This window comes from Neolamprologus multifasciatus, chromosome 23, assembly GCF_963576455.1.
Source record: "Neolamprologus multifasciatus chromosome 23, fNeoMul1.2, whole genome shotgun sequence".
NCBI classification, from domain to species: domain Eukaryota; kingdom Metazoa; phylum Chordata; class Actinopteri; order Cichliformes; family Cichlidae; genus Neolamprologus; species Neolamprologus multifasciatus.
In genome coordinates this window covers 19,207,248-19,224,687 of record NC_140460.1, presented here as the reverse complement: position 1 = coordinate 19,224,687, position 17,440 = coordinate 19,207,248, and the positions used below count along the sequence as shown (strand labels likewise).

Below are 17,440 nucleotides of genomic sequence, written 5' to 3'. Positions count from 1 at the left end.
TCACATGATCAGTGGAGAAACCCGAATGATGAAACTCTGACCCAAAATCACTGAAAGTTTCTGCCTCCAGATTCCGGATTATCACTGTTTCATTGATGAATTGGAGAAATTACGCAAACGCAGAGTTTCTTTTGTGTATTTCTGATATAGACGTAGATTTCAAACACCAAGCAGTCAAAGCTGAAACAACCAGAAATGTCCTGCTGTCTTTAAACATGCCTAGGCTGTGTATGTATGTATTATATTTATACATTGTTTTGTCTTGTGTTTAGAAGGTTATTAGACTAAAATCATTCAGTCAAAAGAAGGATTTGACTGACTTGGCTTAATTTGTTAAAAAAAAACTCAACAATAAACAGATAGTTGCAGCCAATATTCCACAGCCATGGTAAACAGAAAGTAATCACTGTTTCAGTTCTAAGCTTTTATTTATCAGAACGTAGTGAAAAGTAGACCTTTGCAGGTTTTAGAATTAGATAAATACAACAAAACAAATTACAGTGTCATTGTATATTCAACAAGTATTAAGACAAAATGTAGAAGCAGTGCGTGAAAAATTAAGTACACTATTACTTCTCGTATAGGAATTACGAAAGTAAGTAGAAATTAGGTGCTCATAATCAAATGCACTTGATTATTAATTATTACTATTAAGCCTCACATGGCAGCACATGTTTGGATTCACAAAGTTTCACCTGAACATACTACAACACTTCTGGAACAGTGGTTCCTTTGTTTGTACACACGGTCTGAGGCAATTTCAAATTTGTTTATAAAGAACAAACAAATTCACGTGAGAAAATATTGATAAAGCACTGATTTGTGTGCATGAAGGACCCACTGTTACTAAATGAGGCCCACTGGTCCTAAGAACAGAAGCACGTCTACAACAAAATGGCTGGAAAAAAAGTGAGTGAGGGGCATGAAAAGAAACGAAAAACACTGAACTTCATCTTTATTGTCAAAAAACGACATTTCAACATGCCGAGTGAACTGATGTCTTTGCATCTTTTAGATTAAACTGATTGTTGGTTGATGGTTTACATTTACCATCACTATAGAAAACTTCAAAGTTTCTAGCAGATTAATTTATATCTACAAATACAGGCCATTCATTTACTTGAAAAACAAATAATTTTTTAGTTTGTTGATTTTGGATTTTGCTCAGGACCAACTTTATTGTGTTGAAGTTCCTCCAGCCGACAGTCAAAAATTCTTTTTTTGTTCAAAAAGCTTCTGAAACTACATCTCTGGCATTTTTTAGGTACATGAAGGTGCGGAAGTTAAAGCTATTTGAGCACAGCATCAGAAAATGAATATTATTTTTATACATTTGTGTCTCCTTCACAATGATTACTGATCTAATGTTTCTAACACTGGATTCTTACTCTCTTAAACTCTTGAACTGCTTTGACACAGTGACTAAAACCAATTTTAGCCAGTTGCCATGATATTCTCAATCCAGTCCAGGAAGTTTGTGACCTTCGTGTAGACACCGTACATGTTTTCTTGGCCGCACCCTTTCCCCCAGCTCACCACACCTGTAAGGAACCAGGTTTTCTTGTAGCGTGTCACCAGTGGGCCCCCGCTGTCACCCTTGCAAGCATCCTGGCCACCACGTTTGAAGCCGGCACAAATCATGTTCTTGGTGATGTTGAGCCCGGTGTGGAGGCGGCACTCCTGCACCGGGACCCTCGGCAGCTGCAGACGCTGCAGGTATCTTGAGGTAGAGCCAAACTCTGCCAGACGACCCCAACCAGACACAGTCGAGTGGCGGATGCTTGCCAGCGTCCGGGTGAAGGTGCTATTGCGGGCAGGAAGGCAGATGGGCACGACGTAGTGGCCCAGTTTTACTGGGCGGTGAAGCTTCAGCAAAGCCAGGTCGCTGTCGGAGCTAGTCACGTTGTAGTCTTCATGGCACACAACTTTGAGCACCCGCCGCCGCTGTTCTGTTTTTTCCCCGTCCCTTATGTCATGCTCACCTTGAAAGCGACATTACTTTTAAATGCTACATTGAATTTGGAGCCAGAAGAAAAGTGAGCAAATTGAAAAAAATTTGAACGACAATTAAGTTGACCTAACATACATAACATACAGTTGACTCACAATATCCACTATGTTAGCAAAACCCATATACTGTTAGATACATTTTCAGAAACTAGAAAATAACACTTTTCAAATTAAATCAAATATTTTACATTGCATACAATGCTTCAAACAGACAAAAAAAAAAGCCTATAAAGAGGTATGGACATTAAATAAAATGCTTTCTGTAACCCTAAAACGAGTCAACATTGACCTGGTGAATGTTATGTGATTGAAGGAAGTAAGAGAGGCCAGACTAGAAGCCACAATTTGAAGTTACCATTTTTCTAATTGTCTTACCAACAACGATGTGGAGCACGGTGCTAGGTTTTCGATAAACACAGTGAGCTGCAGTTAAAATCCATCGATCTGACAAGATGATGGCACCGCAGAAGAATATGTTATTTTCAGCCAGAAGAGCCTGAAAAAAATAGATAAAATACATACAAATCTGGATTCATCTCTCTGTTTACACTGATTTTCAGTCCAGTTCTTGTGTAATTTGGCATATACCTCTAACAGACACCCTTCCACCGAGACCATTTCTGATGAAGCTTCAGTGATCATCTCCTGTGTCAGCTCTTTTTTTTAAATTTTCCTATTTCTTAAGTTTTAGGGATATGATACCCTTCATCAGCTGTAGATATTTTTTTTGGGGTTGTTTTTTTTTTGCCTTCCACTTCCCCTTTTGGCCATTATTTGCAGATTTTCCTCAAATTTGTTTGATGCGCTGCACAGCATACTGAAGTATGTCAAATCTTTTGGCTAATAGCTATTTGCTAGTGGAAAAATACTATTTCATGCCAATCAAACTGTGTTATTTTGTGACCACTTTTATGACAGTGTTGTTTCTACAAAACGTTTGCACAATACTGTTTGTGTCTCTTTATGTATTCTAGTGGAAGATTGTGTATCTCAGCTCATTTTACTGGAGATGGGGCTCTATTCAAAGACTTACCTGCCACGGACATTGTCCTTTGGGACACATCATCCCATTAACAACCCTGAGGCCGGGGAAATGTACCTGAGGCCTTCCGCAGACCACAGCATCTGGACCAGACAGTTAAGAGAAACCAAAAGTCAGCCTTTTGCTTCTGACACCCTGAATGATGCTAGCTCAAAGACACACAGGAATTAAAATCAGTCCACACTTGTGATATCTAAGAAACTTAAAAGCAGTTTTTTTAGGTGTAAATATCTGCTAAGAGGTTAATATACCATTCCCGAACCCTCTGTGAATGATCCTTATGGCCATTGATCAATGGGCTGTGATCAGTGGTTATTGATCAACAGTAATGGCAATTTGCATATTAATGGTCAAGGAACTGACCTCACAGCCCATTGTTCATTCAGTGGTAGTTTCAGTCATTGTGCAAAGGTACTGTCTATAAGATTGGGGAAACCTGCAGTCAGGTGAGATTGAAGAAGTCACTTGAGTGAGTGATGAAACGTTTCTCCCACTGAAAATGTTACGTCCAGATGAACAGAATCAACTGTTTGGGATTTCATTACCTGGATGTTTGAGCTTGCATCAATACTAGGTCAAGATGTTGTAGGTAAAGGTGTTACTTAACACGTGAAACAAATCAATCAAATCAAGGTGCTGTGATGTCCCTGCTCACAGGCAACCTGTACAAATCTAAGAATGGGGTTTTTTGTACTGTCGTCAATCAAGGGCGAGTTTAAATTCATCCATGAGTATAAAGCAAGCCAATTAGAACTTGTAAAGCCTGTATTTTTAAAGTATTTGTGTTGGGTCTGCACTTCCACAGGCCCCGCTAGTTTAGAGACTTATTCTTGTTAACGGCTCTGGGAGCTGAACGCTCCTCACCTGTTCCCTAACCAGCTTCAACCAACCAGTCTTCCTCGCAGCCTTTTATTTCCCCAACACACAGTTTACACAACAGTTAAGTACACACAAGCACCTCCCATTGTAAAACCACCCTATGGTTCTAAAAGATAAGAGTGTGTGTGTGTGTGTGTGTGTGTGTGTGTGTGTGTCCTCCTGCTCACAACCATAGAAGCACTTCAGCCTCCCCCACCACCAGAGTGGCTGGAGAGGTGGTCAGACACAAAGGAATGTCTTTGATTCCATAGTTTGAACTAAGACTTACAAATTTAAGTAGCACAATGACAACATTTAACAATTTGACTCCAACAATTTGTACATTTGCACTGTACTTCATAAGTGTGTTACTGGCTCAGACCTTCAGGCATGCAGGTACTGTTGTCCAGTTCAAGTCTGTATCCCGGAGCACAAAAGCATATGTGAGAGCCATCCTGAAGCTCTCTACAGAAATGTTCACATCCTCCATTTCTGTAGCGACAGCTGGGGGTGGTTGAACGCACTGCAAGGGAACAATGATAACACTGACTTCCTCTGCACCAATTGAAAACATCAGACTTTTTGGACTTCCAACCTTTTTCACAGTTGTATCCATGGAAACCTAGTGGACATTTGCAGATATAGGTGTCGATGTTTCGAGTGCACGTCGCTCCATTCTTACAGGGAGAGGACAAACATTTGTCGACAGCTGCAAACAGGAAGTAGCAAAGATTTTTATCAAGCATTAACAAATGTTTAGAAAACTGAGCAATGTATTGGTTACAAGTGCGTAAAGAATTCTAGCACTACTTTATTCACAATGTGTTTACAATGTTCGAAATGTCAAAGCTCAGACTGAGTACCTGTGTATGTCCTCCAGAAGTTCTCCTGAGTAGACAGAAGACCCAAATTCAGTAATAGTTAACAAAACAAATATAAATAAACTAAAAACTATCAAATTCTGTCTTTCAACTACCACCATCCATTCTTATGTCACCATCTTGACTTCACTTAGTAACAAAATTTGGTACCAAGTGTTGTGGCATTTTCAATGCTTTTGTTGGTATCCTGAAACTGACCAGCTGTTGTGGGTGGGCGAAAATCTCCCTGGCCTCCTCATAGGAACATTTCTCCTCGATGCACTCACGCTCCAGATTGCCTGTCTTGATTTCCTCCAGGAAAAAGTTTGCTCGACGAGTTCGATGGAGGAAACCGCTGGCCTCAGACTTTTCCAAACCCACGCCTTTGTGTAGAAATTAAACAGAACGACACATGTCAAACTCCAGTTGTGTATGAGCCATTTGTTACCAAAATCTCAGAAAGCTGGTGCACCAAAAGTAGACATTAATAATGTTGTTTGCATAAGTTTCCTGTATGTTTACTGATATAGTTATTCAGGGTAAGCCTGTATTTTTTGTGAATGTGAAAAAAAAATATATATATATATATATATATATATATATATATATATATATATATATATATATATAAAACATTGCTTAACCATTTCACTCAATTCTTTTAAAAAAAATCGATAGATAAAAAAGACATTAAAGATTTTATATTCAATTTTTTGCTGAATCATTTTTCATTAAATTATATTTTTAAGTTAAGAATAATAATAATAATATACACATGTGATTTTTTACAGATACTTACAGTTAATATTGGTATACAGTTGTTAATTTGACTTAGCACATGACTTGGGACCCGATTAATATTGTTTTGCTATTTAAATGCAAACCAGCTTTAAAAAGATAATACATTTTATCTACAGCATGAGTTTTATCACAAAGAACATTGCTGTTAATATAATATTGGCAAACAGGAAAAGCCAACACTGTTAGGTTAGGGCTGTGTGCAGGCAGGAGTGGAAGTAGAAGGACCCAAAGTGCAGACACTCTGAGGCGGAAAGTAACTCAAAACTCAGCTTTTATTGCTGGATGGCAAAATGTAACAATCCAAATAAACTTACATGAACAGGCAGACTGACCACACAGCATAAATGATAGTAGATCACGACCCAGACACAAAGAAACACAGGGCTTAAATACACAGAGGGAGCAATCAGGGAATGGGTAACAGGAGGGAAACACAGCTGGGGCAAATCAGGTCTAACGAGACAAAGGGAAGCAAAACCAGACACATTAACATCAAACATGGACAAAGTAAAACAGGAAACATAACAGACTCACAGGCAGGCACTATAACAAAGGGAACAGATGTGGGACCAGGGCAGACAGACACTGACTGGATGTGGGGATACAGCAGACAGGGGAGACCGCAACTATGGAACACAGACAGAAAACCAGAACACTAAAACTCTAACCAAACCCCACCCAGAGAACCTAAACTAAGAATAATCCTAAAACTTATAAAGCAAAGCTAGAATATAATGAAATAACAAAATCAAAGAACCAAAAACACTGGGTCGACGACCCAGGGGCCCTAACAGTACCCCCCCCTTAAGGGCTGGCTTCTAGACAGCCCAAACCAGAACACCAAAAACAAAAAGCAACCCAACCAGGGTGGGCGAAACAGGACGGAGGGCACGAAACAAACGAAACACAAGGAGCCAGAAACCAAAACACAGGGAACAAAGTCCAAAAACAGAACAAAACAGCACTGAGGCCCAGGAACAGTCCAAAAGAAAAAAACAAACAAAAGGGCCCATGAAAGGTGCAGAGGCCCAGGGAACAGTCCCGAAAAGGTTCAGGGGGCCGGCCGGGCGGGAGGCACCGGCGGCGACCGAGCAGGTCAGGAGGCACCAGCGGCGACGTACTTCAGGGGGCCGTCCATGACAGCAATGACGCCCAGTCATCGGACAGGACGTGCAGGCCGGACAGGACGTGCAGGCCCAGACGGCATGGGGACCTCAGGCACAGACGAAGCTAGACGGAGCAAGGCAGGACCAGGCGGAGCCGAAGACCCGGAGGCTGGACGGGCCCCTCGGACCCCCCAGGGGAGGCAGACGGTGGCTGGACGGGCCCCTCGGACCCCCCAGGGGAGGCAGACGGTGGCTGGACGGGCCCCTCGGACCCCCCAGGGGAGGCAGACGGTGGCTGGACGGGCCCCTCGGACCCCCCAGGGGAGGCAGACGGTGGCTGGACGGGCCCCTCGGACCCCCCAGGGGAGGCAGACGGTGGCTGGACGGGCCCCTCGGACCCCCCAGGGGAGGCAGACGGTGGCTGGACGGGCCCCTCGGACCCCCCAGGGGAGGCAGACGGCTGGAGCGGTTCCTCGGACCCTCCAGCGGAGACGGAAGATGGCTGGAGCGGTTCTCCAGAACCCCCAGCGGGAACAACAGGTGGCAGAACAGATGATTGAGGAGAGGAGCGACGGTGGCGTCGTTTCCTTCTAGATGAGGGAACTGAAACTGGCGGAGAAATGGAGACCTCTTCATCGTCCGACCACATAGCTGCCAGGAAAAAGTGAGGTGAACAGACAGGTGAAAGGGGTCCCGGCTGGTGTGTGGAAGGAGAGGAAGTCTGTGGTAGCGTTGAGGCAGGTGGTGAGTGTGTGTTGTCCTAGGGTGGCGGTAAAGAAGTGGAGGTGGAGAGAGCAAGCTCGCCAACCCTGACTTGCTCCCTCCAGGCAGCTATGGAGCTGCCCAGCACAGTGTCCATAGAAAGCTGAGTAAGCCGAGGGTTGCTCCAAATGATGGCATCTACAGTGCTTAGCCCAACTGCCATGGTCCTCAAATCGTTGGCCTGAGCAATGCGGTCAAGGAGCTTAATCATCCGCACCATCTCAGCGTTGAATTCAAAAGCTGAAGAGTCTGCGGGGTCCATGTTCTGGTCGTGATCTTCTGTTAGGTTAGAGCTGTGTGCAGGCAGGAGTGGAAGTAGAAGGACCCAAAGTGCAGACACTCGGAGGCGGAAAGCAACTCAAAACTCAGCTTTTATTGCTGGATGGCAAAACGTAACAAAAATCCAAAAAAACTTACATGAACAGGCAGCCGGAACACACAGCATAAATGAGAGCAGATCACGACCCAGACACAAAGAAACACAGGGCTTAAATACACAGAGGGAGCAATCAGGGAATGGGTAACAGGAGGGAAACACAGCTGGGGCAAATCAGGTCTAACGAGACAAAGGGAAGCAAAACCAGACACATTAACATCAGACATGGACAAAGTAAAACAGGAAACATAACACAGACTCACAGGCAGGCACTATAACAAAGGGAACAGAGACATGGGGAGACAGCAACTATGGAACACAGACAGAAAACCAGAACACTAAAACTCTAACCAAACCCCACCCAGAGAACCTAAACTAAGAATAATCCTAAAACCCATAAAGCAAAGCTAGAATATAATGAAATAACAAAATCAAAGAACCAAAAACACAAAACACTGGGTCGACGACCCAGGGGCCCTAACAAACACATTTAGAGACTTTTTATGTGTTTTTCCCTTGTTGGTTTTGTAACTGATTCGACTTTGTCCACTAAAAAATATGTAAACTGTCACAAATGTCCTCATATTTCTATATTTATAATGCTTTGTTTGCATAGTTAAACACTTCTTAAAATGTTGTAAAACATCATCTTTCATCATTTTACTTTTATGCGTTGTACTTTTATTTATTTTATTTATTTTTTATTTTTAATCATAGTCATTTCCATTTTTTAGGTAATATAAATATATATTATACAATATTTTGGCAGTTGGTCTTTGGCTAATAATAATACCAATATCACTGTTTCACCTGCTACAACAAAAGACTTAAGACCTAAATGTACATGAATACATGGCTGAATAAATATAAATAAATAATGTTCATCTTTTATGTTATTTATTCTGAGATAGAAATTAGTTTCATTCCTGTTTTTTATAACTGTTTTTTTCTTTTTTGTGAAAGAATAATATCCCCTCTCCTATTTGAATGAAATAAAATAATCTTGAGTCTAAGTTTATTCAGTGTTCAGATTTATCTTCCTGAAATTTACCTGTAGTGTTTATTACTTCCCACTTCATTACAAACCAACATGCTAGCATGACTTTAGCCTCCCGATGTTGTGGAGAGCTTCTCAGAGCTGTGGATGCCTGTGTGCCATCCCTAACAGGTGAAAACAAGTACAGAAAAAGACAAAGAAAATTTCCAAGATAGAGAAGACATAAAACTGACCTTCAGGGATCCCAGTGCATGATGGGATAGAAGCGATGATGAGCAGTAGTAAGACGAAGAGACGCTTCATGTCTCTGCTAATGGACTCCATGTTTGTTCTAAACTTATCAAAGGATCAAAGGTTGAGAACAAACAAACTACAAACCAGCCTCCGCTAAACCCCCAACAGTACAGCAGCAGGCTTTCCCTATCAGGCTGATGAATGTGTTTTCCTCACAGTTTAATAACAGGTAAATAACAATAAAGAGGAGGTTTAAACTACTGACTTTACAGATTCTGACTAGGTGATAAACTCATGACTTCTAAATGTATTGCCAACTCCAAGTCTGGGGCACACTTTAAAGATACCATGATATTTATCACTGATTGGTTGGTGACGTTCTGAAATGAAGACATGGCATTAACCAATGAGCACTCCCTGGTTAATCCTCCTTTCAGACCTTTAGCAAGACCAGAATTCACAAACTGATTTCCTGCAGATTTTATAGGATTGAAATTCCTTTTGCAACCAACTCACCAAAACTGGAGCTCAGACTTTTCAGATAATCTGTTAGTATAATCTCAGCAGCCAGATTATTGATTAGATCATTTTATTAAAATGGGGTGGCTGTAGCACAGAGGGTAGAGTCGATCATCAGCAGGTTGGTGGTTCGATCTCTGGCTGCTCCAGTCTGCCAATATCCTTGGTCAAGATACTAAGCCAGAGTTCTCCCTGATGCATCCATTGGAGTATGAATGTTAGAAAGCACTTATGGTGACTTATGATAGATGAAAGTAGTTGTTTATGCAGTGCCAACAATACAAGTTGTATAAAGTGCTTTGAGTGCACTGGTAGAGTAGGTACAGCCATTTACAAAAAGGCCGGAGGCTCAGTTCAGAAATGCTGAGATGAAGCTTAGCAGACAGCTAACCACCATTAGCCTGACATCTCGGACTAATACAAACTCTGAGCCTCAATACAATTTAAACAGGTCAGTTATTAGAAAATTCAACCGCATCCACCTGTTAGGAAGGGACGAGTTAGCTATAAAGAGATATTTTTGTAACGTGTTTACCTTTGCTGTAAAATTGGACATTCAGTGAATGTCTGCCTGGAGGCTGATGCTTGATTTTACCAAATATCTCCAGTATGAACATCTTACATCGATATTATTTTTACATTTGATTTAAAGCATAAACCCATATCTAAGCCTGATATTAATTAACAAAACTGTTAACTATCAATTATATTTACTTACTTTTCTTACTGAGGATAAAATTTTAAAAAGGTCCATAGAGTTATTATACAAGCCAGTACATATATTACATTCTTTTATTAAATCAAAAATCACACTCATTGAATCATTTAGTTTTTTTTTTTCCATGTGAGCAAAAACATATTTTTGATTTGATCATTTAAAGGCTGCAGGTGAAATGATGGCAAGGCAAATAATAAATATGTAACATAAACAATTCATTGCTACATTTCAAGTTCGCTCTTTTTTTCCCCATAAAAATAAAACACATGCGATAAAGAGTTTATTCTTTAAAAACAAAAAGTTTGAATGTGGAATCATCAAGTTTGTAAACAGGAAGCGGTGGAGTTTTTAAAGTTACAGTGCTGTGCGATTTCTGTTCCTCTTCTTTCCTCCAGGGGGCAATAATCTTCTTAAACAATGTCCTTCAGGATGTCGGGGATAAATTCCTGAGCATCTCTTAGGTCATCCTTCCACTCCTGTGGGATGCAATTTCCTGTGTGGGCGCCTCCGGTCCCCAGCAGGGCCCCGAGCGCCGCTCCACGGTTACAGTTCTCACCTGAAGTCAGAATCAAACAAAACGAAAATAAGAACAAACACAACACTGATGTCATACATGCAAGTCATCAAGCAGACCATGAAATTAAAAAATGAAATTAGTAAAAGTCAAAATTAGCCCATCGCTCAGCTATCAGCAGGAGGTTTCTACTGAGTTAGTCTGACTGACACTGAGTGTGATGGAAGGATAGAGTTTTGTTAACAGCTTGTATGGACGTAGTAGTAGTAGTAGTAGTATAATAATAATATAAAGACTCACAGAAACCACATACTGCACTAATTACTTTTCAGTTTATTTAGATTTGTTATATTTATAGACTTTAATTCGTTAAAAACAAAAGGTTTGAATGTGGACTCATCAAGTTTGCAAACAGGAAGCAGTGGTGTTTTTGATCCTCTTTTAAGGTGCAATACATTGCTGTTTCATACCTACATAAAGACTCTGAATAATTTATTTAATATTAATATTCTATTCATTTTTTTTTATATAGCACTCGTCACAGGATAAAAACACAAAGTGTTTCACAGTAATATAAAAACAGAAATACATAAAAAAATAAACACTTGTTGTGTGGCTTATGCTTGACCGCATAAGCCACACCTGCGCAAAGATTTAACCAACAGGAGCCTGAGTGCAAACCAGCATGTTTAAATTTTACCTCCACAGTTGGTGTTTGCCAGGATTCCTCCTTTGGGGTCATCATGAAACTCGTGGGCCAGATAGAACAGGCTGGACAGAGCGCCTGTTTGTGCAACACAAGCAGGTAAGACAAGCATTTAAAAACAATGATCTTAAGTTTTACCAGCCAGTGAGGTAAAAGAAAGGTTATTGGTCGGATTCTGACCTTTGTTGTAGCAGGCCATACCAAGGTAGTTCACAGCGCTCTGATGGACCTTCAGTCTCTCCTCAGAGGACACAGAAAACCTAAAAAACATTACGGATAACCTTTTATACACAGATGCTGCTTCCAAACCAAGCATTTAGTCTAAAGGAAGTCTGCAAAAAGTGTTGGACAGCTAATAAAAAAGGGCTTTTTACTGTGGACTTTTGTTATGAATGACCTGCAGGAAGTGTGATTATGAGTGTCATAAAGAACACACTTGTTGTAGGCTTTTAATGTGAACGCCTGGAAAGGAAGCATTACTTAATTCTCAACATTTTAGCAAATCCTGAAATACAGAAAAATGTTAAAGTACTCCTTTAAAGCTGTTCCGGGTCTCAAAGAGCTCAAATCCCTATTTATTCTGAAAGACTTTTACTTCTAAATGCATACAGGAAGCGGTCTCTGGCAGCCAACCTAAAATTTTAATAAATATTTTAATAAGAAAATTGTCAAAAACCAAATGCTGCTCAGATGCTTCAAAGTAAAAGTTTTTCAGGGGCCAAAAGAAAGTACCAAGTGGTTAGACTCAACTCTTATTCTGAAACATCTAAAGGAAGTGTTAGATATGTTTACAAAATCTCACTTGGCCGCCTTGCGACTGAAGCTCTGGCAGGCGTCCCAGGCATCCAGTCTCCTCAGAGCATGCTCAGCCTGCTCACGGACACTGGCCCCGCCCAGTACCGCGTGCAGTGCCCGGCTGTAGATCGTCACGTACTCGGGCACGTTGGGGTGAGGATGGGTGAGCTTTACGAACTCCACTGCTGCTGAAACCTGAGGACAGAGTAGGTTAAAGGTCACATGTTGCTATCTGAGACTGTTTCTTATGTTGTTGATTTGTGTTCGCTTACGGCTCGCTCCTCATTGGCTGAGGCAGACAGAAGGATGAAAGGAAGGATCATGGGAAGGCAGCCAATGGCATCCAGCTGGCTGTCAGGGAACTGAGAGCTCGTTTTCATCCCGGAGCGTTTCTCTGCAAACTTCAGAACCTGGAAAACAGCAAGTAAATTGGTGAAACACTCCAGATGTGGCATGTTACAACATAGGGATCAACTGCTTCTGTCCTACTTCATGTGGCGAGGTCGGTTTGTTCTCCTGCCAGTCAGCAAAGAATGAGCGGTGGAAGGATTCAGCGTAGGTGTCCTTGTGTGAACCGGGTGTGGTCAGGAAGTGGATGTAGTCTGACAGAACAGCAGCTCGAGCATCCGGCTGAGAGACGTCCACAAAACCTCTGGAGACAAGTGTCCGAGCCACTCGAAGGGAGCAGAGGATGTTCAGTGTGTTGTCACCTGCCTGAAGACCTTGAAGACCACAGAGAAAGAACATGGACACAACAAAAATAGAAACAAACAACAAAACGAAGGAAAAACAGTGAACTGTAGTATAGGGCGGCAGTACCTCGGTGATAGTGGATCGATCCACTTGAGGAGTTCCACAACTCCAGCTTATCATGGAGAATGACGCTGCCGACCACATTGGCTCGCTTTGCACCAGAAGACCAGTTGGTGCGACCACTGCCGGCTGCAAAATGACAGAGAGGTTAAAAACAGCAGGATTAATCAGGATGGAGCTCCTCAAGGCTGTGTCCTTGGGCCTCTTCTGTTTGTCTGTCTCGACACCGGTTCATCCGATCTTCTTCATATTTGGGAGGTGTATTTCTAGGGATTTGAGTTAGTGTAGTGCCAAATCTGAGTTCATTTGGATGAGCAGTTCTCATCTTCAGGTTCAGAGTTCTTTTAAAAGTATTTTGCCCACACTGAGTGATGCTTTGCCAGCATCAGTAGGAGGGAGGTTTCTGCTTTTTTAGTTTAAACTAGAGATGGACTGATCTAATATTACGTATCGGTATCGGTCTGATACTGACCTAAATTACTGGATCGGATATCGAGAGAAATAAAAAATGTAATCTGATCCATTAATTATCACAAAAGCACTTCACAAAACTTGCGACATGGCGTAACTCAGCTCATAACTTTAGCACGTTGGAGCAGTATGCGTTACGTGATAGAGCGGCTGTGGCATGTGAGACCTGTCGGTGGTCTGGTTGAGCATTTGGAGCCTCGCTACCAAATCAGCATTTTATCTCAGAGAAAGTTATCCCAGAGGAGTAAAGCAAGTGTGTAAGTTCATCTCTGAATGTTTGTAAAGCATTCCCACGATAAGCTTAACAACTGATATATGGAGCGAGTGCCTCTTCTTCCCTCCTGTTGCTACTTCAATCATGAAACTGATCAGTGATCAGCTGATCGGTTTTTCTGTCGCAAGTCCCGTTTCTCCAGTTTGTTTGTTTGCCCACTTTGCACCAGAAAGAGGAAACCAGTGGATAAACAACAGCAGCACATTTAAGCTTGATAAGCTGTTGTTAGAATTTACTTTCTACACCAGGATCCTTTTTTACGTAGCTGACAGCTGGTAACTGTGCAGGGGCAGGTCTAGCAAAGTTTTGCCAAGTAGGGCATTAACAGGTAAAGGGGGGCGCAAAGAAATACTTTTCTTTCTTATTCTCATGTCTAGCTTTTAATAAATAATTATCTGAATCTTACAATTAAAGTTTTAATCTGACGTAAAATGTATAGAAATCCACTATTGTATATAGTAACTATTAACTCTAATTTACCCCTGGTAAGCTATAGTACCTTTTCCTTTGGGAAGATGCCATCTGTGCAGTCTGCACATCTTTCTGTTGAAGAAAGATGTTGAAACTATTTAAATATTGTAGAAATTTTTTTTTATTTCTATGCATTTGTTTTACACGTGCATTAAATTAAAGTACATTACGTTGATTAAGCATCATTAGGCAGAGGGTGGCGGGGTTGGTTTCCTATTATTTTTGCTGGGAGTTTGGAACCCTATTAGTTAGGTTGTTTAATATTTCTGCTAAGTACTGTTTAGAATACGAGAATAGGGAGGATGGTGTAGGTTTAAGTAAAATAGATTGATCAGTATTGCTGAACTATGAAATATTTTGGCTGTAGTGCATATAACAGAATAGCTTTAGTGTTTTGTTTTTTAAAACAAATGCAGCAGGATATTAAAAAAATGTTTTGTTGATTGTTGATTTTGTTGATAAAATGAACTATATCGGAATCATATCGTCAGATAAGAGACACATGGACCAGTTGTTGGGTAGAAAATGTACCAAAAATATTTTTAAATTTCTTTTACTATACTACATATTTTTAGATTAACTTAAGTGTAATAAAGATTATGTTATATAATATAAACATGCTAATTGAAAAATAGGATAATAAAAAAATCTGCCTTAAATTCATTTTCACTGGCAACCCATTTTTATTTATAAATGTAACATCTTTTTAGGATATTCTTTTATTTAACTTCTACATTTAAACCAACAGTCAGACTGTAAACTCAGCAATTTTTTTTCATAGAGTATAGAGTTAGACTTCTTGCAGGAGTTTCCCCCTGCTGGTCATTACAAACAATGCAGGTTAAAAGCACCTCTCCAATGACTTCTTACCTGTGTTGGAGAGGGTGAGGATACTGGATGGGTGACGCTCAGGAGGTGAGTTGAAGCCTGATATCCAGCCACCGAAGTCCCTCCTGATGTCGTTGATGTCATAGTACCAGTGGACCGGCATAGACATGGAGTCTGCTGCACACATCGCCCAGAATGCTTCGCTCACTGACCGCCGCATCGCAGACATCTTGGCTGAGGGGAGATGACCTGTGACCTTAATGTGAGGAGAGTTTACAGTCAGTGTACAGATATCTTAATGACACAAAGCAGGAATATGTTGTTTTTCTGTAACACAGCTGTAACAACAATCAGCTACATGTGTTGTTTTCATTGTTCTTCAAGCAAAAATGAGTAAATATGACTGAAATGAGTGTTGTTGATGTTTGAAAACTTTTGGTGCTGATCTCATCATTATTCCAATTCAAAATGTGCAAAACAGAGCCAAAGGAATAGTTTATAATGATTAAGTGTATGTGTTCACTGTCCTGCGCTTTGATTCCTGAGCAGAAATTGTGCCATCTCCTCGTGTCTTTAATCCTCTACACCTTATTCAAGTTTGAAGATTTCAGTGGTGTTATGTTCCCTCTGTGGTGTCAGTACACTAACAGGGCTTATATACAGAGTCAGACTGATACGCACGGTAGCTTGTTTACATGTTGACTTCTTCTTTATTGAGATAACACAGAAGTTACACACACACATAACTGGTGCCCCCTACTGGCGATGACTTGCATAGCACACCATAACTCTTGGTTCATACATAACAAGTGGAGCTGATTCTGAACCAGCTCTGTCTCGGTGCCTCACGAAAACCAGTCCAGATTTAGAGTATACTTTGAAGAAATACTAGCAGAAGTATTTCAAATTCGCATTTCAATATGTGCACAATTTGTGGTGAATTTCTTAAGAGAGTCACTCCAGTCGTTCCTAAACCTGCCCACCTGCCTGTATAACACAGGCCTCCTGAGTCACACCGGTGGATCCCCCCAAGAGAAAACAACAGTAAACAAAACAACATGAACTCAACATGCACAACAAAAAGAAGCCAAAAGAAATTCAGTAATACTAACAACAAGCCAAACAACAAACCAAATGTTAAACAAAATCTAATAATTAAACAGTAAACTAATAAATAGATTATTTACTTCTGTTTAAAAAAACAGCTGCTGTGGTTAGTTGATCAATCCTTCATTCAAATTTACATTTAAAGATTTCTTAAATAAACGATTAATAAATAATTTTCTGAACATTTACAAAGACTCGAACATTTCAGGATAAAAACTGTTTAAAAAATGTTTCCTTTCCCATTAATCTCCCTCCAGTGATTGCTCAGTGTGAGCTGACATCAATGCGTTACACTCAGCTTCCAGATGAAGCTTTATACACCTGTCCTTACCTGTCGAGTCATCACCCTCAGACACGGATTATTTTTAATCAGGCAGAACGCATTAAACATGATGTTGTGTTAAAGTGGATCAGTAAAGACTGAAGCTGCTCACCTCTGCGCTCTTTGCTCCAATTGATTCTCACGCTGAACTTGCATAAGTTGTTATCACATCGTTACAAAACTGAACAGGAAGTGTCGGACAGCAGCGGCAGATATAAAATAAATTTAAAAAATCAAAGACTTCTTTTAAAACAGCTCCAATTAGCCTGCGTTTATCCTGACACCTCAAATAAAACTGACGGGTTTTATAAAAATTTCCTTTTGGACGATTTGGGATTTGTTTATATTGACATTTTATAACCGCTTGCTCCGTACGGAGGCCGGTGGAGGTCAATACATAAAAACCGCTCTACGTATCTCGTGCCCTGAATTAAGACTGGCAGGCAGTCAGAAAAAAGGCAAAAGCCCGGTAAATACATGTGTAGTCTGAGCACTAACCCCGTAAAAACCTAAAATTTGATTTATTGAACTATCACATCATGGCTTAATCAGAAGAACCAACACAGAAGTTTAAAAACGCCTAGGACAAACCATCTACAAATACCTCCTGGCACTTATCTGGGCTGTTAATGACAGACATTGTCTAAAATAACTCATCAGTCGAATCTGATGGAAATAGCTCAAAGGTTTTTTGTTTTGTTTTTTTAATCCAAAATAACGCTTTAAAGTATTTTCCCATCTGCAAATCTGCTGTTCCTGAATTCTAACAGGTTATATTCAGGGCTGTCTGTCTCTGATAACAGCATGAGTGTTTATATATGTTTAATATTTAATTTCTATGTCATTCTACATTTGG

At 40.6% G+C, this 17,440-nt stretch overlaps 2 protein-coding genes across 6 annotated transcripts; both read right to left on the bottom strand.

Moving 5' to 3' along the window:
- Window positions 1-257: 257 nt before the first annotated feature.
- f7l (coagulation factor VII, like) lies at window positions 258-9,327 on the bottom strand. Of its 3 annotated transcripts, none has more exons than XM_085152834.1 (8): window positions 7,857-7,900; window positions 4,990-5,153; window positions 4,774-4,798; window positions 4,506-4,619; window positions 4,293-4,433; window positions 3,044-3,135; window positions 2,386-2,506; window positions 258-1,982 (listed from the first exon to the last, which is right to left on the bottom strand). In XM_085152834.1, exons 1-8 carry the CDS (start codon window positions 7,882-7,884, stop codon window positions 1,435-1,437), a joined length of 1,233 nt encoding a protein of 410 aa, XP_085008960.1. In that variant the 5' UTR covers window positions 7,885-7,900; the 3' UTR covers window positions 258-1,434. The 3 variants fall into 3 exon arrangements, with proteins under 3 accessions (XP_085008960.1, XP_085008959.1, XP_085008957.1); XM_085152833.1 differs by lacking the exon at window positions 7,857-7,900 and adding an exon at window positions 5,886-6,032 and having other exon boundaries at window positions 259-1,982; XM_085152831.1 differs by lacking the exon at window positions 7,857-7,900 and adding an exon at window positions 9,046-9,327 and having other exon boundaries at window positions 261-1,982.
- Window positions 9,328-10,347: 1,020 nt separating this feature from the next.
- LOC146491405 (uncharacterized) lies at window positions 10,348-16,973 on the bottom strand. 3 transcript variants are annotated; one of them, XM_085152838.1, is made up of 9 exons: window positions 16,697-16,973; window positions 15,198-15,411; window positions 13,118-13,240; window positions 12,788-13,020; window positions 12,571-12,708; window positions 12,306-12,493; window positions 11,684-11,763; window positions 11,498-11,581; window positions 10,348-10,839 (listed from the first exon to the last, which is right to left on the bottom strand). In XM_085152838.1, exons 2-9 carry the CDS (start codon window positions 15,382-15,384, stop codon window positions 10,694-10,696), a joined length of 1,179 nt encoding a protein of 392 aa, XP_085008964.1. In that variant the 5' UTR covers window positions 15,385-15,411; window positions 16,697-16,973; the 3' UTR covers window positions 10,348-10,693. The 3 variants fall into 3 exon arrangements, with proteins under 3 accessions (XP_085008964.1, XP_085008963.1, XP_085008965.1); XM_085152837.1 differs by lacking the exon at window positions 16,697-16,973 and adding an exon at window positions 16,594-16,690; XM_085152839.1 differs by lacking the exon at window positions 16,697-16,973 and adding an exon at window positions 15,743-16,332.
- Between the last annotated feature and the right edge of the window lie 467 nt (window positions 16,974-17,440).

Excerpts from the sequence above, each read along its gene's own strand:
- f7l (XM_085152831.1), bottom strand. The coding sequence starts at position 9,136 with ATGGAGTCCATTAGCAGAGACATGAAGCGTCTCTTCGTCTTACTACTG. Across the intron at positions 3,136-4,292 it reads CAGTACCTGCATGCCTGAAG|ATGCTGTGGTCTGCGGAAGG; the intron begins GTCTGAGCCAGT and ends TGTCTGGTCCAG. Across the intron at positions 1,983-2,385 it reads CGTGCTCCACATCGTTGTTG|GTGAGCATGACATAAGGGAC; the intron begins GTAAGACAATTA and ends GTCGCTTTCAAG.
- LOC146491405 (XM_085152837.1), bottom strand. The coding sequence starts at position 16,653 with ATGTTTAATGCGTTCTGCCTGATTAAAAATAATCCGTGTCTGAGGGTG. Across the intron at positions 12,709-12,787 it reads AACCGACCTCGCCACATGAA|GTTCTGAAGTTTGCAGAGAA; the intron begins GTAGGACAGAAG and ends GCTGTTTTCCAG. Across the intron at positions 11,764-12,305 it reads TTCAGTCGCAAGGCGGCCAA|GTTTTCTGTGTCCTCTGAGG; the intron begins GTGAGATTTTGT and ends AATGTTTTTTAG.